Below are 27,992 nucleotides of genomic sequence, written 5' to 3'. Positions count from 1 at the left end.
CGTGGGCAGTTTACGGTGGGTTTTTGACACCCTAGCCCCCCCCCCCCCCCCCCCCCCTCCCCCTCCAATATAGGCTACTGTACACAGGTTTTAAAATGCAACGTATTCCAAAGTTATTCCTATAATATTTTTCCGCTTTCCCCTCGACAAAATTGCCCAATAATAATGAATGATTTCATAAATAATGGGTTTAGTGGCTTATCGGGTCGGGATGGCCAGTGCTGTTCTCTTATCTCGCCCGGACACATTGCTCCCTGGTGTTCCGCTCCACATACTAAATAGCAAACTGGACGTGCTGTGGAATTATATACAAATCCACATCCACCTTCAGACAGCACTTACTGCTCCACAATATCAGACATGGATGGCCCTACACAAAATGGCTCCACACAATTTCTAACATCAAAATACAAACGGTAAGTTCGTTTATATATATATATATATATATATATATATATATATATATATATATATATATATATATATATATATATATATATATATATATATATAATTGTTATTTTTTAAATGATTGAATTATTAGTTGGACAGTATGTTTTATTGAGTTAATCATATTTGTGTATTTTCCTTTTATTAAAACGAAAGAGCTTAATTTCGGCCTTTTGGTAAGTACTTCTTAAAAACGAATGAAGCTGGGTATAGTATGTAGCCATTTCTGCATAATAAAACAAACAGGCTTTTTTACGATTTAATATTTTTTTTTGTCGCAGTTTGTGAGTAATATTTTATCTAAGTGTATATTTTCACGTTGATAAATCTTAATACTTAGGCCCTATGAAAAATATCTACAATTACGGTATCTTCTCCACCTAAAACTAGCTAACTTTAGCCTACATATTTCAGAATGCGGTTTTGATAATAGACGGGGAAACTCAGAGGATTATTTTCAATATCTTCAAACATGTTTTTCGTGTGAATAAATAAATCCAGGAAAATGCTGATATTGCCAATATAAACGATGAAATACAAAAATAGGTGTAATATTATTTTTTGTATTGTTCTTGTGTAAACTATTCTTGTGGTCTCCTAACCACGCCATTGGGAGGATCCAAAAATAGCAACGTTTTGAAATGTCTATTGTTCAGTGTACGCTGTGATGTACAGTGAAATGCAAAAGAATGAAGGGTACGTAGAGGTAAAATGAACGTCTGTGCAACACCAAATAAAACACAAACATTGATTGGGGATGGTTCTTCTGCGTATTATTTTTTTCCAGTGTTATCTCGTCATCTTAAAACGCGAACAGTAATACATTGTTCTAGGCCCTGTCTGAGTAAAAAAAAAAAGTGATTGTATTATGTAGTTTAACAGTTCATCCGTGACGGGATGTTTTGATATATATTTGAAACCGACTATCACGAAACGTTTCCGAAAACAATGGTAAAACTACGAAATTGAGCATTCGCTGGAAATGTATCTCATTTGAAAGTTGTGGGTGTAGCTATTCTATTTTGAACACGGCACAGCCCTCCAACAAATCATCGGGAATACAAATATATTGCCATCTCAAAAACATGTTTCATTCCCAATAATTGGAACTGGTTATATAGAATTAGCTTTGAATGGAACATGGTTATTGCATGTGGTGTTTGTGTTATAGGTCCCACATTTATATATATTAATATATTAGCCTATGTTAGATATTACGCTAATATTATACATAATATACATTATTTTTCATATTTATCTCGATTTTTTCTTACATTTGTCTTCTTTCATTTACTTAATTATAACAAATCCACACCAACAGAACCGAGTTTAAAATAAACCATCAAACTTGCTTGAAAATAAATGTGCTGAGAATTGTTTTCGCTTGTATTTAAACGCTATTAGAAAGCGTGTAACTAGTTTAAACTGACTTTCAGTATCGATGTCACTATATTACTATTTGCAATTCCTTGTCAGCTCTAATACTAGCCCGTGTAAATTGAAACAGCAAAGCAGGTGCTGGCATTAGATAATATTTTAACCGTTGTGCGTTATCAGTGACAGAAAACCCGCTGAAAAAAAAATGACATGGATATGTTTTATATAGGCTACAGATATATTAAAGTTAAAAATTACAACGAAGCCTACACAATTCTAAAGAAGACTAGCAAATAAGTGACATATTTTACCAATAAAACCTGTCTTGGGAAAGTTATCTATATATCTGTCTGTCTGTTTAACAACTGACAGCTGTTTTTCAAGTTATGAAATGCAGAAAACTGTACGTATATATAGAAATTTTTTTTATTTATCTAAAGAAAAGTGTGGTGTAAAATGCAATGTTAAGAATACACAGCAACCAGAACACCTTTTGCTGTTGACTGTTGAGTGTACTGGTAATTTTCACATCAAAGTCGTGTGTATTTGAATACCAGTTCACGTATATGGCGGCGTAAAGGTTTTTGTTTTATATCTGTTTAATCTATTAAAATGGGTAAGATCAAAAATAGAAATTAAAATGACTGAACTATTTTTAAAAGCTGTACAAAACTTCTGCTGTACGACATAACCATTTTAAGAATAGGAATGGGCAGGTAAACTAGGCTATATGGCCTATTGTATTCAGCTGTAATGTAGGAATAAACAGTTTAATTAAAAATTAGATTTTAAAAAAAGTACATATATATTGTATTTTAGTGCCTATGAATATGATTAAAGAGAATATGAACCGCGTTTGATAATTAATTTAAATGTTGCGATAGTATGTAAAGTTATGTATTTTCGAAATCTGAGCGTAAACACTAACAAGCTACAATATGCGCACTGAAAGTACATTATGCATTGTCTTTGCTATTGCTAAATACAGTGTTGCATGAAATGACAGCTATCCACCCTCATTGTAACATCGCTGGCTTCTCTTTCGTTTGCTTTAGGTGACCTCGTGGGATACCACTTCGTTGCTTTTATTTTCTAAACCGTTTTTTGGGGGGTTGTTAATTTTTATAATAGATTATATCTGTTTCGAACCACGAAATGATGGAGAAACTGAAACCAGAGCTTTGCCCAAACAGCCTGGGGGATGTGGAGTCTCCCCATCACGATTCTCTTAAAGGGACTGAGGCGTGTGAAAAACAGGAAAGCACGACAGCCCCGGACAAGGACCTGCAGGGCGAGGGGGACCCGGGAGACCACCAAAACGGGACGCGTATCATTATTAATGGAGTTACCAAGGAAACGGCGTACAATGCCAGCGAACATGAAAAGGAAATGGCAGTAATAGACTTGGCCAGGAGAGGAGGGATTGTGGATATAAAAGGCAGCGAACAGAAAGGAGATATCATCCAGAAGGTGCAGACCACGGAGCTGTGTAGACCACCGATACCCCTGCCGTTGCCTCCCCGAGACCTTGTGCGGGAAACTCGAATGGTGCAGCTAAGTCCACCCGCTTTTCCTCTCACAGCCAGAGCGATGCTTTACAGTAACGTTGCGCAGCCTCTCTCCACGACTAACAGGTACGTGTCTGTTTGTTTGTTTTTTATTCTTTGCATTTGAACGTACGTTTTATTTAATGCATACTTTATTTATTTATAGATTATTAGTTACATTATGTATAAATTTGATTTTTGGTCACACGTTTCATTCTTTTATACCAACTTTATTGTGAAATTGTGAAATTTTAAGGCAATTGATGCGTTTGACTATTTATTTATTTATTTATTTATGTATATATACATATATATTCATAACAAACAATGTTAACCATTTACAAAACAGTTTGCTTATTTCATTCTGCCTATGATATGAACTCTATTGAATCGAATGAAAACGAATTTGACGCCTATACGGTTTGAGGTTGTTTTTTTTTGCTTTCAGTTACTGCTTGTCAAGTTTCAATGGAAACTTTAAAATCGCAACATTCCTTTCTGAAAGCTTGAAATGTTTTCCGAAATCAAAACTGTTCACACTGACACTTGTTATTATGGTCAAAGTGTCCTTTTGAAAGCTGGTTTTAGTATTCCAAGGTAGAATGCCCCTACTATAAATTCTTTTCACATGCCCACGTCAGTGATTCGGTGCCAGCACTTTCTTTAGACAATCCAGTCAACCTGAATATCGCAATTGCAAAGTACCTGAAATAAATATATCTTTTAATACAAGTCAAGTCATTTTTAACAGAGATTGTTCCCCTCTTGGGAAACACACTGGATTGCATCAACCACCTATCCCTGGTTATCCTGGGATTCTATACATAAATGGTACATCCAATCCAGTGGATTCTTCAGTGCGTTTAAAAGCTCTAGTAAAATCCAGCTGTGGTTTATCATGGGTAAAAGTCAATGAAATGAATCTTTTCTGTGTTTGATTTTCTTATTGAGTGGCCCATGCATCATTTCACTCATGTCTGAGATACACTCATGCAATGCTACCAGTTTACTAACTTTCTTATTTATTCCTATATTATTTCACCAGTGGTTTTGGTCCAGACCCAGACCAGTACACCATGTTTCCCAACAACAGGATGAAACGAAGAACAGTCCCGTATGAAATGGAAGTGGCTGATGGTACGTGCTTGTGGTAAACATGCTAAAACGCACATTCAGCTAGCTGTTATGATCTGTTCTAAAGACAGTGGAAAGGGAAGTAAACATGTCTTTAACATGACCTAGAGGGAAGACTACATTCAGTCTTTCTCTGATCTTCCCCAATGAGTGCCATCTGTCATTTATTTCAGATCACTTTCAATAGGAAACCTTTGGGCCTACCTGGACAGCAATTATTCATGACAAGTCTGTAAGGTGTTTCATTGTTCTGGATTGAACATTCCTCAATGATTATGCCAGCCTCCAATCCTTCAAGGAAGCTGGTGTAATATTTTGCAGTGCAGACTGATCCACAGAACAGAGTCTTGACTTTTGAAAATGTATTTGAGGATAAAACATTTGATGAAGACACTTGTTGAAACGTTTGTCTACTTATAAGCACTAACCGATTATCATTGTACATGGTGTAAAAGGTTTACATTTAATTAGTTATACAATGAAGAAGGGTTGCACAAACATTTTGGTTGAAAGAGCCATACTGATGTCAAGGGAGTTTTTAAAGAGACATAAAATCGAGAACACAAACCAATTAAAAGATTTCCAACTGCAACCTTATGCTGACTAAAATACTGCACTACATTATAATATAAACAAGACTAAAGAATCCTTTCTCTAATGTGTTCTCTCTCATTCTAGTTGCAGCTTCCCCGCCTAAGATAGTTCGGCGAATCTTTACCAACAGCCGAGAGCGATGGCGGCAGCAGAATGTGAACGGTGCTTTCGCTGAGCTCCGCAAACTGATCCCCACCCACCCTCCCGACAAGAAGCTGAGCAAGAACGAGATCCTGCGGCTCACCATGAAATACATCAACTTCCTCGCCAAGCTCCTGAGCGACCAGGAGGATGGGGAGGAGGGCAGCCAGCGAGGGAGACAGGGGCACGAGAGCGGCCTGGTGAGAGAGGACCTCCTTCAGATGCTGTCTCCCAACTCCAGCTGCGGTAGCTTGTTGGACGGAGACGTGAGCCCAGACAGCTTCACAGAGGAACAGGATTCTGTAGAGTCCCGATCAGCAACCAGGAATATGCGCCACCCCACCCTGCCACTAGAGGGCAGTGGTCAACGGTGATTAGTTAGAAAAACTAGTGGGAAAAAATGGAACAAAGCCCAATAAATAAATACAGCGTCTCTACATACACTATTGGGTGTGAGAGAGACTGTGTTGGGGAACATTAGAGGAGCTGTAGGTGACTCAATGCTTTCTTCTCGTTCTATATTGGATTGGTCCAGGAAAGCATTTTGGTTTCTTCAGTCTGTTTATAATAGGTACTCCTTTGAAGTTTTTAATTCACAGTGGATCTTGAACAATGGACTCACCCAGGGAAGACACTTCAGGCTGGTGTTATAAGCAGTCTACAAATATCTGGGAACTCCCAATTATGGGAAACTGAGTACAGAGAAATGGGACAGTTCTTTTTAACGGTACCTTTAGTTTTTTGTTTTTCTATTTCAGAGAAAAGGTACAGTGTATCTTCATTTGAGGCTAGTTTCAATCCATAATGTGGGACCAGTCTTTCTGTATATAAAAAACTATAGTTTATCACGGAGTGGAAGCCGAAAGATAAAATCTACACTCTTCTCTTGTTTCAAAACTCATTCAAAAGGATTTCTGTTTTACACATTGGACCCACTCAAAAAACTGTAATATCCCTTTAAAACCTTTTTTTTATATTAAATTTAATTATTGGGTTTGAGAAAGATGGTTTAAAGTTTATTCATATGCTTCAAAACATTCTCTAACCCCAGATAATACTTACAAACTTAATTTCCTTAAATAAAGTGTGATTGAAAAGTGGTCTATTAAAACGTATTATTATGACAGCCGTTTACTTACATTCAGCCAAATTGAAGGAGCTTAATTTCAAAGTAGATAACAGATGTGTCTATAGCAGGAGAATGGAACAGAAGAGCAGCTCCTGAATTTTTTTTTTTTTTGCAATAAGAACCAATAAATATAAGGTTTTAAATGACTTATTCTTTTTCAATACCATTACCGTTATAATAATATAATGAGCATGTCACCCCAAAGAAACCCTTGTAGTAACCTTTAGCAACTGTGGCATTTCCAGCAATAGAAACACAACACATTTTAACACAAATATGGTGCAGTGGTCCTGATAATGTACAGTAACCCAGTACTTACATGGTGCCATCCTACTGCAGTGGGAATCGAGTCATACCATTGTGCCAATACAGTGTGCTGTGATATATATTTAATATGCATTATGTTACATGTATACAGTGCTACCCGACAAGTAGTGTCAATCAATAAATGGGAGAATTTAAAGGAGGTAGAATCCTGGAGACAGCAGGTATATTGTAATCTAGGTTATCATAAGGAAATCACCTTTATCTTCATGCATTAAAGGCAGGATATATAAATACTATGTAAATATGGGTATTTTCCATGGTATATGCAACATATGGGGGTGTGAGACTGTGGGGTTGCTTTTAGTCTTTTCCTTTTTTATTTTAAAAGTTTTTGAACATGGATGTATGGATGTAATATTCTGATATTAATAATAACTGCTTTTTTAATGTTAGTGTTAAGAGGTACAAGTCATCTTCTCTTTAGTGTGCTTATAAATTGAGCTATACATATTTAATAATGAAGACTGTCGTTCTGCATTTTTTTGTGGATTAGTATGGTACATTGAACCCACCCTTCTCTTTCTCTCCAGTGTTTGTTTCTGTGTTGCAGTTGTACTTCCAAACGCCACTTCCATTCAGTAAATATTGTACTGTATGTAATACGTTTTTATTTTAATTTTAAATGTTTCTGCTTTTTTAAAATAAATCTATCTATCTATCTATCTATCTATCTATCTATCTATCTATCTATCTATCTATCTATATATATATATATATATATATATATATATATATATATATATGCAATGTTATATCACAAATCATGTTTTATTAAAAAGATAAAATCTTGAAATAAAGTGTGCCCTTCTCTTTTTCTTCAAATGTTGCAAATCTCAGGTGTTTCAAGTTGTGTGTTTTATATGTAGTTAGTGAAGTGGAGCCCCTCCCCATTCTATTATTACACTGTATAAACTAATCCATTAAAAAAACAAAGTAGCCACAACTTTGGCCTACTTAGTGTACAATTATTTGGTATTGAAGGGAAAATGCCATTTCATTCCCCTGGTTTCCTCACTCAGACCCCTTTCTTACCAAACATTTTGGTATCCCTGATTATTATTATTATTATTATTATTATTATTATTATTATTATTATTATTATTATTTAAATGAGTGTCTGAATGTGTTTTATCTGTGGTCAGTTACCATACCAGTATCAGTGGCCATAGTTTTATGATTCAATTGTGTAAAAAAATTAAAAAAAAAAAAAAAGTTGCCAAAAAAAAAAAATAAATAAATAAAATAAACCCTAGGTACCAAACTTCCTAAATGTGTCCAATATTGAAGATAGAAAATAAAATACACGATTAAATACAATACTCCTATGACTTGTAGAAACGGAAAAACATCTTAACTAACAATTATTCAGACATTTTTGATGGCTCTCTTAAATAGCTGTTAAAGGGGACAGTGCTAACTAATCTAATCAAGTCAATTGGATAATCTGTCAAGCTATTTATAAAGCTAGTTTAGGGGTGTATTAGTAGTAGCTAATAAACAATATGCAGTCCTATACTGCTGTGGAATACAAGCTCCTGACAGTACAGTCACTGCAAAACAGTGACATCTAGTGGTCTCTGAAAGGAACTGAAATCTAGCACCTTTTTAGGAACTCTAGAGAAAATGACCCAACAAATCCACACCAGCATGAAAGCTACAAATAAAGCCAATGCATTGCAACTCTACCAGAACTATTAGTGTGCAACTGTGTTTCCCACATTGTTTATATAAAAATATTGCACTTGGAAAAAAAGGAAATATAATACTGCAATTGATTAATCTACATACTATAATATGAATCACGACAACGTATATGTACATAATACTATGTGTACAAGCATTGTGTATATTGGAAATATGTATATTAATAAATAAATATTGAAAAGGTGCAATGCTTCAGTGCAGATTATATTATACTGGAGTTATGATTATGTGAGTAACAGTCTGACACAAACTCACGGTGGGCTAATAAACCAGGGGCATCAAAAAGCAATCTACATTCCCCACCACTCTCAGGCCCCAGAGGAGGTGTGTAGCTGTGAGAGACTCTGTTCCCAGCCCTCCCTCTCCCCCGCTCTCTCCTCATTACCATGGAGAGCCAGTGTGAGACGCTGATACCCATCAACCTGCCTTTCACTCCAGAACCCCCCAGGGAGGGGATGACGCTCGACGCTCGACGCTCAACGCTCCACCCTCGACGGGGGGGCTAGGGGGGCTAGGGGGGCTAGGGGGGCTGGGGGGGGCCCAAGAGTGTAGAAGGGAGGGAAGTGAAATTGAGGGTGAAAGGGAGTTAGAGAAAATACAGGAAAGGGAGAGAATGTTGAGACGAAGAGAGGGAGAAAGGCGAGTGAGACAGAGGATATATATATATATATATATATATATATATATATATATATATATATATATATATATATATATATATATATATATGTGGGACCTATAACACAAAACACAACATACAGTAACCATGTTCCATTCAAAGCTAATTCAACATCACCAATTCCATTTAATTTCTGAGCGATAATCCGTTTCCAATTCGTTTTATTTATTTTCAATGACATTGTTTATGCTTGCAGTGTCGGCCTACCGATATCCCCTGTCAATCACAGACTAGGCGATATGTCGTGGTAGGGGATATCTTCTAACTCGACTGGCCGCAGAGTGGGTGCAGTCCTCTGTGGCAGGGTTCCCACCGCCCGAGTGACAAACTGAAAAATCACATTCACACCGTGTCCCCGGGGACGCCCTGCCCTCTGCAGCAGGAGCAGATTAGATAACGGCTCTCACGCAGTTACCAGTCGGTTAACATAGGGGGAACGTGCCAGGTTCGGGATGAGGTTCTTGTTAATACGTTTTTTCACTTTCGGACTGTATTGCTCTCTTAGTTTTATTAGCAAGATATTCTAACTCGTAATTCACAGCGGGCTGCTTTGAATTGAATCCAGGACACTTGTCTCAATCTCCCACTACAAAGACTGCCCCTCCAGCAATTGTGTACAACAGTAGCTATTTTATGTTTATGTAAATGTGCGTGTGAGAAAGAATGTTTTTAGCACCTGCATCGTTCGGCTTGAGAATCTTGGCCAAAACTGCTGTTTATATATATATATATATATATATATATATATATATATATATATATATATATATATATATATATATATGTAACATCATATAATTAAAGAAACTACAACATGATCTGGCAAAAGTCTACCGGAAACCATAATAGTAGTACAGTATTTCATGTTACATTTCGAAATACAACATTTTTCAATGTGTCAGTTTATCGTTAAGGAAAACAGCGGTATGTAATTCAATATGTTAACGTAACATATTATTGATCAGGTGGCATTCGACTTGTTAATTTGGTGATGCAAAACATTTGGTCATAGCTGTATATCTGTATTTGTGTGACAGTGACATTATTTGAAAAATAATAAATTAAGTAGTAATACATTTTCCAGATATATCCAAACTTGTGTGTGACATATTGTACAGATGGACAAAAGTACAGACAGACAGACCCATATATCTCGAGAATCTAGATAGACACACGTTTAGAGATTCTTTTCAGAGAGACAGATAGATATAGATATGATTTTTAGACAGAGATATGCTTTTATGCAGACAGACACCACCTCTTATATAAAGTGAATCAGTCACCGTAGATGCTGAAGATCAGCATTGGCAAACATTGACAGTACCGATCTGAAATCCAGCCCACCTGACAAAAACAGGAGTTGGGCTAGTGAAAATACCAATGTGATCAACCTGGGACAAGAAGCACATAAAATTCCCATCGACAGGACCCAAGCATTGCTGGAGAATGTCCCATCACTATCTGTGAGTAAATCAGAGTGCAGTCCCCATAGACCACCATGAAGATATGGAAGGGGGCTGCTAATTTTCTCAGCAGAATGTGGGAAAACAATACTGAGTCAGGGCCCACGTCCTTCATTCAGAGGCATTTCAATTAATTTCTCCCCAGAGTGGAGAAGGGGGCAGCTCTCTACAGATCTACCCTATTCTCCAGAGCTAATGAAGCCCTGTCACCAACCACTGCTTGCCTGTGAACTTCCATATAGGCAGTATCATAGAGGCAAAGAGCAAAGCAATCTCCTCCTCGGGGGAATACAGCCCCTTTTTAATCTGCAATTGCCACTCCGAGTTCAGAAGGATTAGCAGCTCGGCGGAATACAGTAATAGATTATGAATAGACTATTGTAGTGGTTCTGTCACTGTCTGGGATCTCTGGAGGAAATTCAACACATAGTTTTGGGTTTGTAATAGGGACAGGTTAACGATGGGTTATATTCAATAATAAAAAGAGACTGTCGACTCTCTGTGAGTAATGTGCTACTTAACCTTTTCAAATAAATACATTCATTAAGCAGGCTCTAATTATCTGTTATAACCATGGTAACTAATGGCAGACAGGAATAGCAATTCATTCAAATTAAGGCGAGCACAGTGATTTTCTTTCTTTACTAGGGGGATCTAATTGTTTTTACATGTTCCTAGTGTTTTAGATACCTTTCTCTTGGCTGAAGATATTTAACTCTTTTAACTCATCCTCGTATCTCATGCCATTGTGTCGTGGGATTGTTGAACTTCACCTTTCAACTGGAATAATGTCTTTTTTTTTTGTAGTGAGGCGACCAAAACTGGACACAGTATTCTAGGTGGGGTCTGACAAGAGCATTGTACAGTCTGAACGTCCCCAGACTTGCATTCCACACGCTTGTCGATGTAACATTTTATTTGCCCATTTAATTTCCGCATTGGTGTGGTACTTTTAAAGATGAGTCCACTATCACTGAGAGAGAAAAAAAAAAAAAAAAACTTTGTTCCCTTTTCCATTCTATTGATTTCATCCTACTACACCACCTGGCCCCGCCCATCAATTCACACCCTTTCTCAGCGTTTATCACCACGGTAACATATCCAAGAAGAATAATAGTTAATAACAATACAATCAACTTTTTTTTTTTTTTTTTTTTTTTACAAGAAACATTGCACAACAAGTTCATAAGAACCAGCCAGGCTACCATGTAAACATCCTGATAGAATACACAAAGCAGCCTGAACTGTAAATGATTGTTAACCAGCTCTTTATGTGTGTGGGATGTGTCAGCTGGAGAGCTTTGCTGGGAGTCCAAGGTTTTATATTAACCACACAGGAACGCAGGTATGAGAACAGGTTACAGAGCTGGACACTGTGCACCTTGCCTTGCTTGGAAAGCATCGGTTTTAGATAGTCAGTAAAGAGCCCTGCTGTTTAGTTATTGCTTTTTCATTTTTTGTATACAATGCAGAAGACGTTGCTCTGCCTTCTCTTTGCTGTTGGAGCAGCTGTGGCACAACATGGTAAGAAATCATTTTCTGCACCTAATGTATCCTTATTGAAGAATAACAAAGGATTTGGGTTTGCTGGGATACACAGTAAACATTTCTAGAGGGGATCAGTTTAATATTATCATCTCTACATTAAAATATGCACAATATTTTAATGAGCAAGCAATCCCACAAGTAAAATGGTACCCCGAAATGTTCTCCTTTTTCTATGAAAGCGGTACAACGGGATGAAGAAATTGGTGCCTGATAACCCCACTCAGGCTACTTGCTTACTAAACTTCTTGGTGTCCCTGAATAGATAATCTTATACAACAAGCGTTGAGATAGCTGGCATCGAATAGCTTTTTCATATTCTGCAGCCCTGAGTCCTAAGTGAATCTCATTTTGGAATCTAACTTTCATTCATTTAAATCCATCGAATCGCACTGTACAGATTACATCACGGTGCTAAGCAGATGCGGTGCATGATCTAAAGAAAGCAATTCTCCGATATCAGCTTTTAAATTCAGGTCTTCAGGGTCTCGTGGGTTATTCGGCTGTCCTCATTCATGGAAAAACTACAGTCCTCTATGAACACTCATGAAGTATCTTCCTCTTAGGTCTCCTTTTTAAGAATATGCTAAATATTTTAATGAGCAATCCGTCTCAGGAGTGCAGTGGTACCTGAAATATAAATTTGCTTCCAATGCTGAATGATTTGGCGGAGCAGTTGTTGCCTGTTTTAGGAGGTTATAAATGAGACCTTCAAGCTTTGTTACAGCTCAGGAAGCAAAACACCTGATGGTGTTTTGTTGTACAGAAATATCAATTAAGTGGATATTTTCAGGTTTTTAGAAAAAAAAATCTCAGTTGTGTTTCACACAAACCTATATAAATTACAAAATAGCAGTGAAATAATACACATGTAGGCCACACCTACCGACCTATTCAGTTTTTTACATAATACATTAAAACAGCCTAATGCTTAAAAAAGTAATCAAGAAAAGGACACTGTTGTTTGAATTCACACTTATAATTACAATTAGATTCGGTATTTAATTAGGGTTGAGATTAAAGCACATAGAGCTAACTAAGTTATTCCAATCAATCCTACCAATAACTGCCATTTTCCTCAATAAAAGGTAAGCCTAGTGGGCCTACATAGGATTTGGTTGTAGAAAGATAAGAATGTGGCAAAAAAAACCTGTTAATTTCTGCAAATGTATCCCATGGTAGTTCCATTAAAGGTGAAACAACTTCCATAATAAATATTTCATTTTTTGCCATCACTTGTTGATAAAATTCCCATCTTCTAGAACCTTTACATTTGATTTATTTTACCGATCCGACAGGAAGATTTTTTACAGTTCCAATCAAATCTCAAGCATCAGTATCTTTCCTGTTTGTGTTCGCATGTTTAGGCAAGACTAGCCCCCAGAGGGTGCTGCAGCCCTGGCTGACCGGGATCATTGCGGTAGTGGTCTTCCTCTTCCTCGTCTTCATCGCCTTCCTTGTCAACAAAGCTTGGTGTGAGGAGCGCAGGTGAGTTGAGTGCACAATGCTTTCTATTTACTGTATTGCTAGGAGCATTCTGGAAACATGGTGTATTAGCTACACTGTATTGTTTTTGTTTGATATTGGAAACTTCTAGAATTTCTGTATATAGAACTCCTTTTTGTATAAGAGATGTTTTGGTCCAGTGTACCATGAAGCTGCTCAAACTGTATACCAACACTTACAATATACAATATCATGTAAAGAAATCGATACATGATGAATCTTTACACTCCTATTCAGATTAGCTGTCTTATCCATTGTGTGTGTGTGTGTGTGTGTGTGTGTGTGTGTGTGTGTGTGTGTAACAGGTTGCTAGGACCTATAAAACACAATTTCTGAACAAGAGAATTTGACTTATCAGTGCTCTTCCATTTCATAGTAGTTTCACATTCTTAGGTCAGGTCTTAGGATCCTAGTGATTCAGCATCAACAACATGACTAGGTAACCCATTCTAAGCGCAGCCTCACCAGTGAGAAGACCAAAACATCCATGTTTAAAAGTTATAAAAGATTATTTTCTAATACAGCCGCAGTAAGCGAGTTCTTTTATTTTCCAGTGAGGAGGCCGATCCACAGCATGTGAAAGTACATGATTATGTGATGACTAACGGCTCCAACTCTGAACCCGTCCTGGATGCAGTCAGGTGAGAGACTTATGTTTTGAGTTTATTCCTTTTAGTCTCCTGGTTACAGAATCTCTTCAGCCATTAGTGAAGCATTTGTGTGTAAATTGGAGGAAGTAATAAATACCTGACTGATAAGAAGATCATTTACAGACTAATGCTTAAAAAAGTAAACTAAAGCTGCACTGTTGTTTGAATTTGCACTTATAGTTAATATTTAATTAGGGTCGATGTTAAAGTGCTTAGACTAGTAATGTAATTCCAGTAATATTACCTAATATTTATAAAGGTTTCGCACAAGATGGTAAATGTGCTTTTGATTTTTAAGTAGCAATTTTTTCATTGATATTAATAAACAAAGGGAATAGAAATATTTCCTATGGAAGTTGGCTCACCATTAATTGAACTATCATAGGGTATATGTTCAGAAAATAACATTTCTATTGCCACGTTCTTATTGTTTTTTCATGTAAATCCAGTCCTATGTAGGCCCACGTACAATTTTGTTCAATTGAAGGTCATGTTTTCTACTTTGCATCCTTTTTTTTAAGTGAGCACCACCTTTAAACAACCCCAGTCTTCAGTATGGAGATGTGATCAATATTTAAAGGTGGTATTGTTTAAAGACGGTGCCCACATTTAAAAAAAAACTGGAAAAATGTACTTACAATCAGCAAACGTGATAGAGAATAAGAATGTGGTAAAAGACAAGTTAATTTCTGCAAATATACCTCATGGTAGATCCATTAAACAACTTCCATAGTAAACATTTCATTTTTGGCCTTTACTTTTAGACCCATCATTACTGGCTGCTTCTTGGAGATATTTCATTGCTGCAGTTCACGCGTGTCCTTGAATTTCACTTCAAGAGGTCACATGAAGGAACGACGTTGAAAACACGCAAGTCAGAGGAAAAGCAGTGATTGGTAACCACTGCGAGATTGAAAGCCAAAGCTTCTGGGAGTTTGAGTTCTTTCAAAACTTCCAGACACTCAACAGTAATTCCTCCAGAACCCAATCACAGCTTCTCCAATGACACCTATGACCCCTCTGTTGATGCATGCCATGCTCAGCTCAGACTGATAGCTCTAATTCTGAATTCCCAGTTGTAGTGGGGGGTGGATGTTACTGATACACTCATTAACGAAGAAACGGTTTGTGTGTTTCAGGTCCAAGGAGCATGAGGCTGCCTATGAAAATGTAGGAATGGACCAAGAGTGCAAAGTAACCACAACAGACAAAACTTCTCGGCTCTGAAGTGCCTTTTAAAACACTCATAGAACACTTGGAGCGCGGTGAAGACAGTATGAGGTACAGCGCTCGTGTCCTCTGCAGTTCAATGAAAAGACGTGTATTCTTTTTGGATATCTGTATGGTTTGATAGCCTTTATACTCTAACATCCAGACCATACATGTTCTATTGGCACATATTGGCACATTGAAATGTATTTTTGTTTACGACTGTAAGTCGCCCTGGATAAGGGCGTCTGCTAAGAAATAAATAATAATAATAATAATATTAATAATAATATATAATAGATGCTCTACACTGAGAATATAACATGATCTGTTGTTTATCATCTGTTCTCTCAGTTCTCTCATCTGTTCTCTCAACGCCTTATCGAAATTACTGTTATAAAGTATTAAAAATGATCTAGGCTACTGCCTTCATGAGTGTCAATTTTATTTTATTCAAAGGTAATAAGAAAGGTGTCGATTTGATCAACCTATACTCAGGATAAGCCACAGCTGGATTGTATTTGAGCATTTTACAGCACAGGTGAATTACCCTGGATTGCATCACCATCTAACCCTGGTTATCCTATGATTCACTAGTACTATTAAAATGCTCTAATAAAACCCAGGGTTGGGTTAATCCATCACAGTTTAAGTTCAAATCAACCCCTAAGTATTCAAATTCATGAAGCAGTGCAGTTAAAAAATTAACCGTGATGTATAATGAATGGCTGTCTTTCACAGTACTTTGACCCCTGCGGTTTTTGATATTTGCTGTTCTGGTTACAAATACACATTAATTACTAACTGTTTCTGTCAGCTTTTTCACTCACATCTTCTTATAACTGGGAGCAAAACAAAGTACCATACTATACAAAGTTTGGTGGTTACCGTGCCTGGCTGTAATCCAACGGGACTTTAAAGGAGTGCTCACTAAGGTTTTAAAGTCCATGTTCTTATTAGCACTGGTATTATCCCCAAATCCTCCTTTTCCTCCGATCCTCAACCCTGCCAGTTGCCTCTTAACACCCAGGAACTCAAGAGCAGGTGCCAGTCCTGCAGGTGTCCGCTTGAGGTCACCAGCAGCCTGGCCAGTAGGGTGCGCTGTAGCGTTATGAGGCAGTGAATTCTTCAGAATTGGTGTTCTGTAGTGCTTTTGAAATTCTTCTATTAAGATGTCCTCATCCAAGTCAAAATTTTGATCAAAGTTTACTTCCATCTTACAATATTTGCAGTTTTGTGAATATTAGTTCCAAGCAGACAAGCTAGAGAAATATCACTAATGTTAGTTTATGACATTTAGCAGACTACAACAATGGCAACACAATGGGTACGGAACAAATATTGCACACCGGATTCCCAGTGTGGTTTAAAATATCACTGCTGTATCAAAATTTAAAGACGATTAACACTGCAGTTTAAAACTTAATAATTACCATACTTACCTTCACATAGAAAAGGTTAACCAGAGGTTTGGAAAACAAAAATGACATTTGTATTGCGTTAAATTATACATGCCAAGATTAAGAACAGACAGTATATTTTGGTAATATATTTTGAAAGCTTCTTAATAGTTTGAAACAAATCTGACATTTCTTTTAGTCAACTGTAATTAATTAGCGAGTTAAGCTAAAACAGCCTCGAAACTCCTTGAGGGCTTAAAAATGACTCAATTTCTTGGTGTTCTGAGCTTCTAGAGACAAGCTATTGGGCACTCTACTTACCGTTAGAAGAAAACAGAAACTCGATGTCAGTTATACAACTTCTTATCTTTCTAGTTCTGCTGGACAGTCTTCTACTTGTTTGCTTTCCAAGGAGGGAATGGCCCAGGCTCTGTGAGGGTAGGCATGGGGTCACACCCCAGACCACACGAGCAGTGAAGATATGCGATTATCTTCATGACAACATGCACATGGAGGCAGCATACAGGGCCGTACAATTTAAAGGGTGTAGCATTTATTTTCACCTTTCGGTTCACAGTTCTGTAACTGACTATGCTTCTTTGATTGTGAAATCATGTGACAGGAACTGGGTCTCCTTAACATTGCTACTTCAGCCAGGCACCCGTTGAACTCAAACACTGGCCATTAACTCACCAACATCTACAGTCAAGCTTTTGGATGTAAAGAGGCAAGTAGCTTGGCAGGGGGGTTGGGAGGAATGCTCACTGATCTTCAGTTCTCTTGAGCTGTGTGGGGAATTACTGTGTTGAGGAAACATAATTGGGGAGAAAAATTGGGGTAAAATAATTTGGCACTCTAAATTAACTTTAGTTCAATACCTAAGTATATAGACCGAAATCCTGATTATGAATATGAAATTGTAACCGTTATTTTGGCTTCAATGTACAGGAGCTGGAGAAAAATGTGGGAATACCCAACCACTGCAGGGCCGCCATGGGCAGCGGAGACTGCAGTGATTCCATGGGACGAGGCTGTACGGTGTTTAAATTGTTCTGGAGGAGTACCCTACGATTCTTCAGTGATCACTGCCTCCTTCGGGGAAGATCAGGGTGGAAAGTCTGATCTCCAGAACAGCTCACTTGTAGGATGGCATGAAAGTAGCGCTAGGTTCTCACTGCCCAACGCTGCTGTTCTCAGGTGCATGCGTTCTTGTTCAGCACCGTGCCCTTGAGCTTGCTAATCGTTTTCACTGGCAGTAAGGCTCAGACAAATAATTACAAACCTGTGCATGGTATACATGTGTCGATGACGGGTCAACACTAATACGCCATAGTGTTTCTGTGTGTGCCATGCATGGACGCAACTGAAGTTGGTCTGTATTATGTGTTACGGTGTGGTAATGTTTTAATGGCTTCTGATTGCAATTTTTGGACAGTGGCAATAGCGATTTTATAGACGGTTACTGCAAGTTTTCTCATCCATAATTCTGCGTGTTAGAGTTTGGTTAAATTAGATAAGTAACTTTGGCCATGATGGATGGCTGCATTATCATCTTGAATACAGCTTTTGCATTCAGGTTATAAGGGCAGCATTGTTGGGTGGAATTGATCTGCAGTGATGCCTTTGTACGTTATGGCAATCAATAGGCCTTCCAGAGTAATCAAGGTGCTCAGTAGAATACGAAGTCCAATCGGGTAGACAGGTAATAAGAAAGCAGCTACGCAGCGCACACATTTTCTGTAATACAGTAAGATTAAATGGCGTACAATTTTTGAGACCTGTGATGTATACGGAGTCAGTTAGTAGACCTGTCTCCCACTTTTCTTTAGCACTGCTAATTAAGTCATGTCAGGGGGGTAATTGTCAAAGGGAAGAAAGAAAACAACACATAAATAAAATATTGCCCTAATTTTCTAATTAAAACCATATAAACATAACTGATTTGTTCACAAGGTAATGAACAAACAGCCCTCCTGTCTCCCCTTATCTGCGGATTACACCTGCTGAAGACAGACTGCGTGAATCACAGAGAACTCACAGGCTCCGCAGAGACCAACAGCATAACCTGATTAAACAAACTCGAGCCAGATGACTAACACTGTAACACTGAGCTGCTCTGGGATGCACAGAGAAACTAATGTGGGTTCATGCTAAGTTGATGAGTTAGGGAGGCAGGTGTAAAACATCTGGGTTCTAAGGTTATGCTGGTATGACACTGTCTTCCAGCAACTGCTAATGGTAAACAATATATATATACATATATATATATATATATATATATATATATATATATACTGTACACAAGTTAGACTATAAATATGCTTCATAATGTATAGGCTATGCAGTCTCAGACTCCCAGATGTTGAATTCAGAGGTGAAGCCTGCAGCAGGATTTAAAATGCGAGCAATCCACTATTTTAACACATTTTCTGTTTCATTTTAAACCAATTATATTTACTTATTTTAAAGGGGAGGGTCAAAACAGCAAACATGTTTTTTAAATGCACCAGTACCTCTTAGTATTTTTGCAAGGAAGCTGCTGAAACTAGAGGCTGGCACAAGTTATAGAAAAATGTATCTGCTAGCACAGGCAGCCACTGTCAGAGAGCCTTCTGCTTTTCCATGATTGTTGATGAATAGTTGCACATAGCTTATATAGGTCCAGTGGATCACATGACCATTTGCATACATTGCAACCTTTTTCTTAATTGCTTTCCTTAGAATAAATCCCTATGTAACTGTAAAAAATGTAATTAATAGCTGTACTAGCATGGAAGTCTAAAGGGGCCACGGAAAAGATGGCACATTATGGCTTTTATGTCCTCAATTTTTTAGACAGTCAGTATGCCAAGGATGGCTTAGCTGCGACATATTCATTTCCATATATAATTAACGGGCGGCATTAAAAAACAACAACAAAAATATCCCATATTAATGAATCAATCTGATGCTGGTTGATACACAAGCCAGTCAAACAATGTCCTCCAACAACCATCCTTATCTCATTAAAACACCTTCCGTGCTGCATTAAAAACGTTCAGGAGCCCTACAGTAAAAAAAAAAAAAAAAAAGAAATACTAAAAATTGTGTGTGATTTTGTGTACAGGGAACTGTAATTGTCCCCCAGGGTCTGCTAATCAGCAACTTGCAAACAGCTCCCATTTTAAAAGTCCTAGAAAAAAAAAGTCTCCTGAAGACTGTCTGATAAAACCCTATTTGCATAGAGGGACTGGATTATCTCTCTGTGCAGCCTGAGCTTCAGATACAGCTGAGGAGTCCTGATAATGCCAACACACACCATTACACAGTGACACAGCATGGGCGATTACCAGCCTGATACAAGAGCTTTTACTTCAATGGCTTTCTGGAGAGAGAGAGAGAGAGAGAGAGAGAGAGAGAGAGAGAGAGAGAGTGAGAGAGAGAGAGAGAGAGAGAGAGAGAGAGAGAGAGAGAGAGAGAGAGAGAGAGAGAATGAGAGAAACAAAACTGAACTTTAACATGCCACCTTCCAATACAAGCAATAAAACAACAAATCTACAAAAAAAAATACATTTGCAGATAGGAAAGAAACACCCTGTGCTCACCTCCATTCGTAACAAATGGGTAGTTTATATAACCCCACAGATTTTTAAGCATGAATCAAGTATTGCTTAATTACAGTAGCTGGAATAGAACATAAGGACTCCCCTGTGTCCTGTAATCATAAGTGCTAGAAACACATTCAAATATGCAGTCACCACCTCAAATGGTTTCTGTGATTGATTTGGCAGTTTTATAAAATAACTGGCAGGAAAGGGTTCATTTTTCTTGTATGATATACCACCCCCTCAACTAAGAGAAGCACTGAATACAGCCGTGTACCAAGTTTATTATAGGTCACGAGTCAAAGGGTGCCAGATTTTGCCTGAGGAGTGTCTATAGAACTGAAAATATGAAGTCGCTACTGATATTGTTTTTAAAGTAAATTACCAGAAAATGATTTTAAGGAAGAATACAAAATTTAACATACATCAATTATTATTATTTGTTTATTTAGCAGACGCCTTTATCCAAGGTGACTTACAGAAACTAGGGTGTGTGAATTATGCATCAGCTGCAGAGTCACTTACAACTACGTCTCACCCGAAAGACGGAATACAAGGAGGTTAAGTGACTTGCTCAGGGTCACACAATGAGTCAGTGGCTGAGGTGGGATTTGAACCGGGGACCTCCTGCTTACAAGCCCTTTTCTTTAACCACTGGACAACACAGCCTCCTATCAATATAAAGAGAATGCAGGATGCAATCTTTGTTTGTGTCCCTCTGCTGTAGGAATGAAGCTGTAGTTATTCCCAGTCAGGCACTGGCAAGCATGACATTTGAATTTCTTCACACATCACATCCCCACGTCAACCCAAACTAAGTAACCATGGCAACCCTAATCAATTAATAAAGCTCGCTCCTTTATAAAACAACGTGTAACTGCATTTCCAATGGAAAAAACAGGTAGTTTGAGATTGTTGCTTCAAAGCAGCCCTGTTGTTATATATATATATATATATATATATATATATATATATATATATATATATATATATATATATATATTAGGCACATGAATGAAAATATTTTTAAAAAATGTACACAAATGGTTTAAAAGATTATAAAGGCTTTATTGCATTTATAATCCAGATAAAACAGTGGCTTTGATGAAAAAAAAAAACATAACTCATGTTTAGAGCAAAAAATGATTTCTTATTTTTTTTTATTAAATATCCTTACGCCAATAAAGTAGTCTCATGTATAACTTTGAACCACACTAAGTTGAGATGAGTAAATTAATTTAATTAAAACATGTAAAAGACAGTACAACTTTAATTTCAATATTCTGCACATTGCCATTGAAAAAATACACCAGGTGTCGCAGTTGAGGCGGAACTGAGCTATTTTTCCCCTGTCACTGTGCTCTCAGACGCACTGTGAGCAAAACAGGTATGGGGAATAATCACACCTGCGATTTTTTAAAATAAACTTTTAAAATGTTTTTTTTATTTATTTTGCCATCTTCCAGTTCATTTAATTGTTCTTCATCCAAATCGGCATGTCTACTGACAACTTTGGGGATTTTTTGCAGGTAATTCAATTGATCACTCAGTTTCATAGCTACAGTGTACATCTGTAACAGTGTAAGCGAGATGGCTACCGATATGTGACAAGGCTCCAACTGTCCGTATCCATCCAATATAGGGACAGCTGGAACCTTGCTCGACCAATCACATTACATGTTTCATGTTACATTGACAGCCCTGGATTATAATATATATGTATATTAACATAGGGGGAACGTGCCAGGTTCGGGATGAGGTTCTTGTTAATACGTTTTTTCACTTTCGGACTGTATTGCTCTTTTAGTTTTATTAGCAAGATATTCTAACTCGTAATTCACAGCGGGCTGCTTTGAATTGAATACAGGGCACTTGTCTCAATCTCCCACTACAAAGACTGCCCTTCCAGCAATTGTGTACAACAGTAGCTATTTTATGTTTATGTAAATGTACGTGTGAGAAAGAATGTTTTTAGCACCTGCATCGTTCGGCTTGAGAATCTTGGCCAAAACTGCTGTTTACACACACACACACACACACACACACACACACACACACACACACATATATATATATATATATATATATATATATATATATATATATATATATATATATATATATATATACACACACACACACACACAGTGGATGGACAACTAAATGGAAATACCAACAACATATAGCACACACTTTTTTGTAAATAGGTTGTCCGCCAGTTTGCAAAATTACCAATTCAGTCATTTTGCAAAACTGAATCCCTGACATGTATTCTGTAGTCCCCACTTATTACGAGAGGAAAGCTACACACGCATCCCATCTCTTATCTATTCTCCTAGCAATGAAACACTTCAGAAAGGTTCTCTCAGGAAAAAAAATATCTATACACAACAGCACAGCAGTACATTACATAAACCACCAGAGGGAGACAAAGTCACAAGAACTCTGCCTACGAACAAACAGCTGCAGAGACTCCGACATACACACAACCCAACTCCCAGGAACCAAGAATACCTTTGTAAAGCAAACTGAGCAGAGAAATTGAAGCTCACCAATTGAAGCTCACCAATGAAGCCCTCGCACTAAAGCATAGCGCCGATGCCGCTGTATAAAAGAGCCGGCTCCTTTGCAAGGAGCGTATATCGGGCTTATGTCTTTGTGTGTGATTACGTCACCTACCAGCCCTGCGACTGCCTTCCCCCGTGCACGCTACACTCTCCCCGTGCACGCTACACTCTCCCCTGCTGCCTTCCCCCGTGCACGCTACACTCTCCCCTGCTGCCTTCCCCCGTGCACGCTACACTCTCCCCTGCTGCCTTCCCCCGTGCACGCTACACTCTCCCCTGCTGCCTTCCCCCGTGCACGCTACACTCTCCCCTGCTGCCTTCCCCCGTGCACGCTACACTCTCCCCTGCTGCCTTCCCCCGTGCACGCTACACTCTCCCCTGCTGCCTTCCCCCGTGCACGCTACACTCTCCCCTGCTGCCTTCCCCCGTGCACGCTACACTCTCCCCTGCTGCCTTCCCCCGTGCACGCTACACTCTCCCCTGCCAGCCTCGTCCGCCCCGGACTTGCTCACCAGGCTACAGTCCGACGAGTGTGTGTCAGGGTACCTGCATCCACATCAGGGGTCAAGTGCTACATTGGTGTAAGACGTGGACGCAGGTAACCTGGCACACACTCGTCGGACTGTTGCTGTTATTTACACAATTACTGAGTACCAATCAGTAACAATTTGACAGTGTGTTTTAAAGTATAACCGGGATCAAATTAACTAAAGAAAAAGTAATGTGTCTATGACAAATCAGTAGCCATTGTCAGTTTTGAAACACATTTTCATTGTTAGTTGTACCGCATCGGTACAACACACAGTACAACAAAAATGTCAACGCGCCGAGGGAAATGAAAATGTGCCTCAGACTGGCTTTTAAATCACTCAATGTGGAGGTTAATTGTAAACGTGAGGGAAAGGCAGCTTTTCACGTTCTGAAATTAGCACATTAATTGTCTGGTTTCGTTTAAAACCTGCCGACAAAAACTTCCTAAAGTGAATTACTCAGAGAGTATCAACACACCGCTACTAAACCCTAGGAACCCTATGAACCCTTGTATATTGCTCTTATTGTATTACTTGTACTGTAACACTTGAAATGTATTTGCTTACGATTGTAAGTCTGCTAAGAAATAAATAATAATAATAATAATAATAATAATAATAATAATAATAATAATAATAATATTTTACATTGCACTCTAAAGTACAATTTCACTACTGCTGTTCTTGTTGATATAACCAACCTTTCATTGCAGGCCGCTGGCTCCAAGGAACGATTTACATTTATACCTTATTAAATAACTATAGAACATGGAACAGTCCTCTACACTGCAGGCAGTACAACTATAGGCGTTCTAAAGAATTAACAGCAAGACACGACAAAAGGAATGAACTGTAGTGTTCATAAAAACAATATTAGCTGGCATTGTTTTCAAGCATGCATAGACCTGTTTATTTGTGTTGAAATATCTCTCTATGAAGATTTTTATTAGCCAAGAGGGTGGGAGGGTGCCCGCACAATCTACCAGAGGAGTGACTATGTCATGGGCCCTCTTTAGAGGAGCCTCATTGACTGAAATTTGTACTGCGGCTAGCTGGGCTACTCTGCATACATTCACCAGGTTCTATGCCTTCATTAGGCTTTGAGGTTGCACGCTCACACCACAAACATTAGTTTGGTGGTAGCGAGACGTCCCTCATCTGCTGTCTGCTCACACTCCCTCGCGACAGCTTTGATATACTTTCCCAAAAGTATGGTTGTTGGTCGTCTTCAAAAGACAACTTTAATAATTTGACAATAAATGAAAATGTTTACTTGCATGCAATCCTGAAGTTACCCAAAGAAAGTTTTTTTTTTTTTTTAATATAATGCAGAAAATATTGTGGAATGCACTACTGTAAATTAGCACCAGTACTACAACCAATACTGTGGGCCATTTTTCGTATAAACTTTAAACAGGTAATTTATTGAATTGAGTGCTATTTTATTGTTGTTTAATTTAGTTAGCTGAATATGCCATGATTAAGACTTAGACAGACTATAACTGTAAATGTATTGCCATGGCACAGATTTAAACGAATAGAATACATTGTTTAAAAGGAAAATCAACTCGGATGATAAGAAACTCGTAGTACTGCCCTGAAAGGAAACCCCCGAGGAGCAAATCTTGCAAGTTGTAGTCATTTTTTCTTCCTTCTGAGCCAGTCGTTCCCAAACTTTTTTTTCTGCTCACCCTTTCAGAGAGTTTTTTTTGCTGCCCCCCCTTCTAATAAACAGTAAAATAAAATTATAATATATATTTAAGATGGATACACCTTATTACAATCACTATTCATAATTGTATTAACGGCAATGCAAAAAACTAGTTTTCTCGTTCTTCATTCCACTTTTAAATGAGAAAGTATTGACGTGGAGGATATAAAAGCCCATTTAATTGTTTCACAGCAAAGCCCTGTAAATGAAACAGATTTCATTATTATTACATTCTTGTTATTACAGTATACATGTGACTGCTTGTTTGTTCAGAAGTCAAAGTACAGTTGTGCTGCACTGATGAGCCCCAAACAGGGTGAAACATGTCTGCAGATACTGTGCTTTGACTTTTAAAATGCTGTGAATGTAGAAGCCTTTAGGCAACTTTCACGCGATTTGCTGAAATTTTCTGATTTACCCACTGTTCTCTATTCATTGCTTTCCCCTTAACTCGAAAGCTACTTGTGTATATATACAGTATATATATATATATATATATATATATATATATATATATATATATATATATATATATATATATATATATATAAATCAAGAAAAACGTTTGGTGTAACTTGGTAACTTGCAGTCCTATCTGACAGGGTAACCCAAACCGTTGATAATTTATATATATATATATATATATAGTATATAAAAATTTAAATTAATTATGAGCTAAACAGAATAATTACCATGCAGACAAAGAAGATTGAGAACAAGTGAAAGTAAACCGCTACTAAATTAAAAAAAACCTAAAACTTAAAAGAAAGTTCCTACTTCCAAAACCCATCTGTCTGTAGTTATACAGGACTGAAGTCAAACTGACTTATTGTATTTGATTTTTAGTCTGGCAAGTGTTCTGCAGTAGTGGGGCTTGCTAAAGACATTGTACAGCAGCTTCTGTCAACAACAGAAGGTTGATAACTCTTGTTCTTACTCAGATTATTTTATTACAGTCAGCTTTGTCAACAATGTTATATCAGTGGCTGTCTAAATGCTGTAAAACTTTGATCTTTGTTTAAACATGACTGCTAAAAAGGTTGTAAAATGGCTACATTACATCCAGTAAATGAAGAATACTAGTATTGTTTGACTTGTTTATTTAAGTCCACAGTTCACTGCTCTGAAAGCTTGTCTTCAATCATTCAAACTATACCAAGAACTGTAACTTCTGGGTGTAGAATGCAGATTTCTCAGAAGCCAGAAGCCTCAGTGGAGGGTCAGTGCTGACATTAAGGCTGTAGACTGAATCTCCGGACCCAAAATATTGGCAAGCTTATTGCCTAAGTAAGATCATACATCTTTAGCTGAAGATTAGCTTTCCAGACTATACTTTATCTTTATTTTGGCTTCAATGTATCCTTAAACCGCACTTTAAATTCACTTCCTGAATTCAAACCACATTTGAATAAAGTTTATTTATAGTGATTTTTTTATATATATAACAGAGGCAGGATACTGAAGTGTGCCACCCCACTGTCAGCATTTCTGCTGCCAGGATTGCTGCCCATGGGCCCCTTGATGCCTCTGTTCTTGGCCCAGGACTATAGGCAAGACTTTGGAGATTTTAAGGGGGGAGGTGGTCTTTGAGGCCAGGTGTGCTATGCACAAGGGGGGAGAAGTGTGAACATTTTGGCCACAGAGTTAATGCATTATTGGCGAGGAGAGGAGACTTGGTTGCAATTGAAGCCGTTACAAATCCATGCTGAGGAGACGTCAAAGTGCCTCAGACACCAATGAGGATAGGATGCTGGAAGCCAGGGCTTGTGCTGAGCTAGTATCTTACACTGAATGCTGAGTGGAGTATGGAGAGTACATTTTCAAACTGTCTGAGCTGCACAGCCTCTATGAAAAGCACCTTGAAGATCTGGGTGTTCATAAAACCATAAACAAGACCAGACGTAAGATCCAGCTCCATGGATTGTGACCACGAGGAGGCAGACTCCAGGATTTTTATCCACGTCCAGAACGCCTTGGAGGATGATAACTGCATTATAATGGTGCATACGTGGACACAGATGTCATTGTCATCCCAGCACAGAGATTTGGGAGGCATTTGACAAGGGAATAAACGTCGGCTACTTTAGCATCAACACAATCTGCCTCACACATCTGCCACGCTTTCACTGGATCGGATACTACTTCGCAATTTCATTGAAGAGGGAAAAATCTGCTTGGCAGGCCTGGAAGTCTTTTCCGAAGGTGACAGAAGCCTCCTCTCTCTCGTTGAAAACCCTTTCAGCCTTGTGGAACTGGAATGCAGGGAATTCGAACAACTAGAGAGATTCACCTGTGCTCTTCATGACAGAACTAGTCCACTGTTCACGAAGACTAAGGCTATGGAAAATATTTCCTCAACACATGTGAGTCCATGTCCTCGGTTCTATGTATATGTACGTGTTTTTTGATTTCCAATATGGTTAATGATTTAGTGAATGCTTCCACAAGACAAGCTGTTCTTTCTATTACAGGCGGCGCTTCTAGAACACATCAATTGAGCAGTGTACCAAACAGGTATGTGCACAACCAGCCTCCAAGTGAAACTGAATGCTCCACATCCTGATGGGTATGGATGGACCAAAGTGGAAGGATGTTGGAAGCCTTTCTGGAGCAGCCTTTCTGAAGTGGCCAAGGCTTGTCAGGAGTTACTGAAGTGTGGATGCAAAGTTGAGCCTCTATGTTCCCCAAAGTGCCGATGCTTCAAAGCAGGGCTCACTTGCACAGCTGTGACGTTGGACTGTGATA

At 38.1% G+C, this 27,992-nt stretch overlaps 2 protein-coding genes across 2 annotated transcripts; both read left to right on the top strand.

Moving 5' to 3' along the window:
• Positions 1–287: 287 nt before the first annotated feature.
• Positions 288–6,487, top strand: LOC117416700 (T-cell acute lymphocytic leukemia protein 1 homolog). Its single transcript, XM_034028061.3, has 4 exons — positions 288–416; positions 2,883–3,461; positions 4,420–4,511; positions 5,187–6,487. Exons 2-4 carry the CDS (start codon positions 2,983–2,985, stop codon positions 5,615–5,617), a joined length of 1,002 nt encoding a protein of 333 aa, XP_033883952.1. The 5' UTR covers positions 288–416; positions 2,883–2,982; the 3' UTR covers positions 5,618–6,487.
• Positions 6,488–11,891: 5,404 nt separating this feature from the next.
• Positions 11,892–16,387, top strand: LOC117416569 (PDZK1-interacting protein 1-like). The gene is made up of 4 exons (XM_034027738.3): positions 11,892–12,069; positions 13,458–13,578; positions 14,151–14,237; positions 15,386–16,387. Exons 1-4 carry the CDS (start codon positions 12,012–12,014, stop codon positions 15,471–15,473), a joined length of 354 nt encoding a protein of 117 aa, XP_033883629.1. The 5' UTR covers positions 11,892–12,011; the 3' UTR covers positions 15,474–16,387.
• The last annotated feature ends 11,605 nt before the right edge of the window (positions 16,388–27,992 follow it).

This window comes from Acipenser ruthenus, chromosome 12 (genome assembly GCF_902713425.1).
Source record: "Acipenser ruthenus chromosome 12, fAciRut3.2 maternal haplotype, whole genome shotgun sequence".
NCBI lineage: Eukaryota > Metazoa > Chordata > Actinopteri > Acipenseriformes > Acipenseridae > Acipenser > Acipenser ruthenus.
This window is presented reverse-complemented; position numbering and strand designations above follow the sequence as displayed.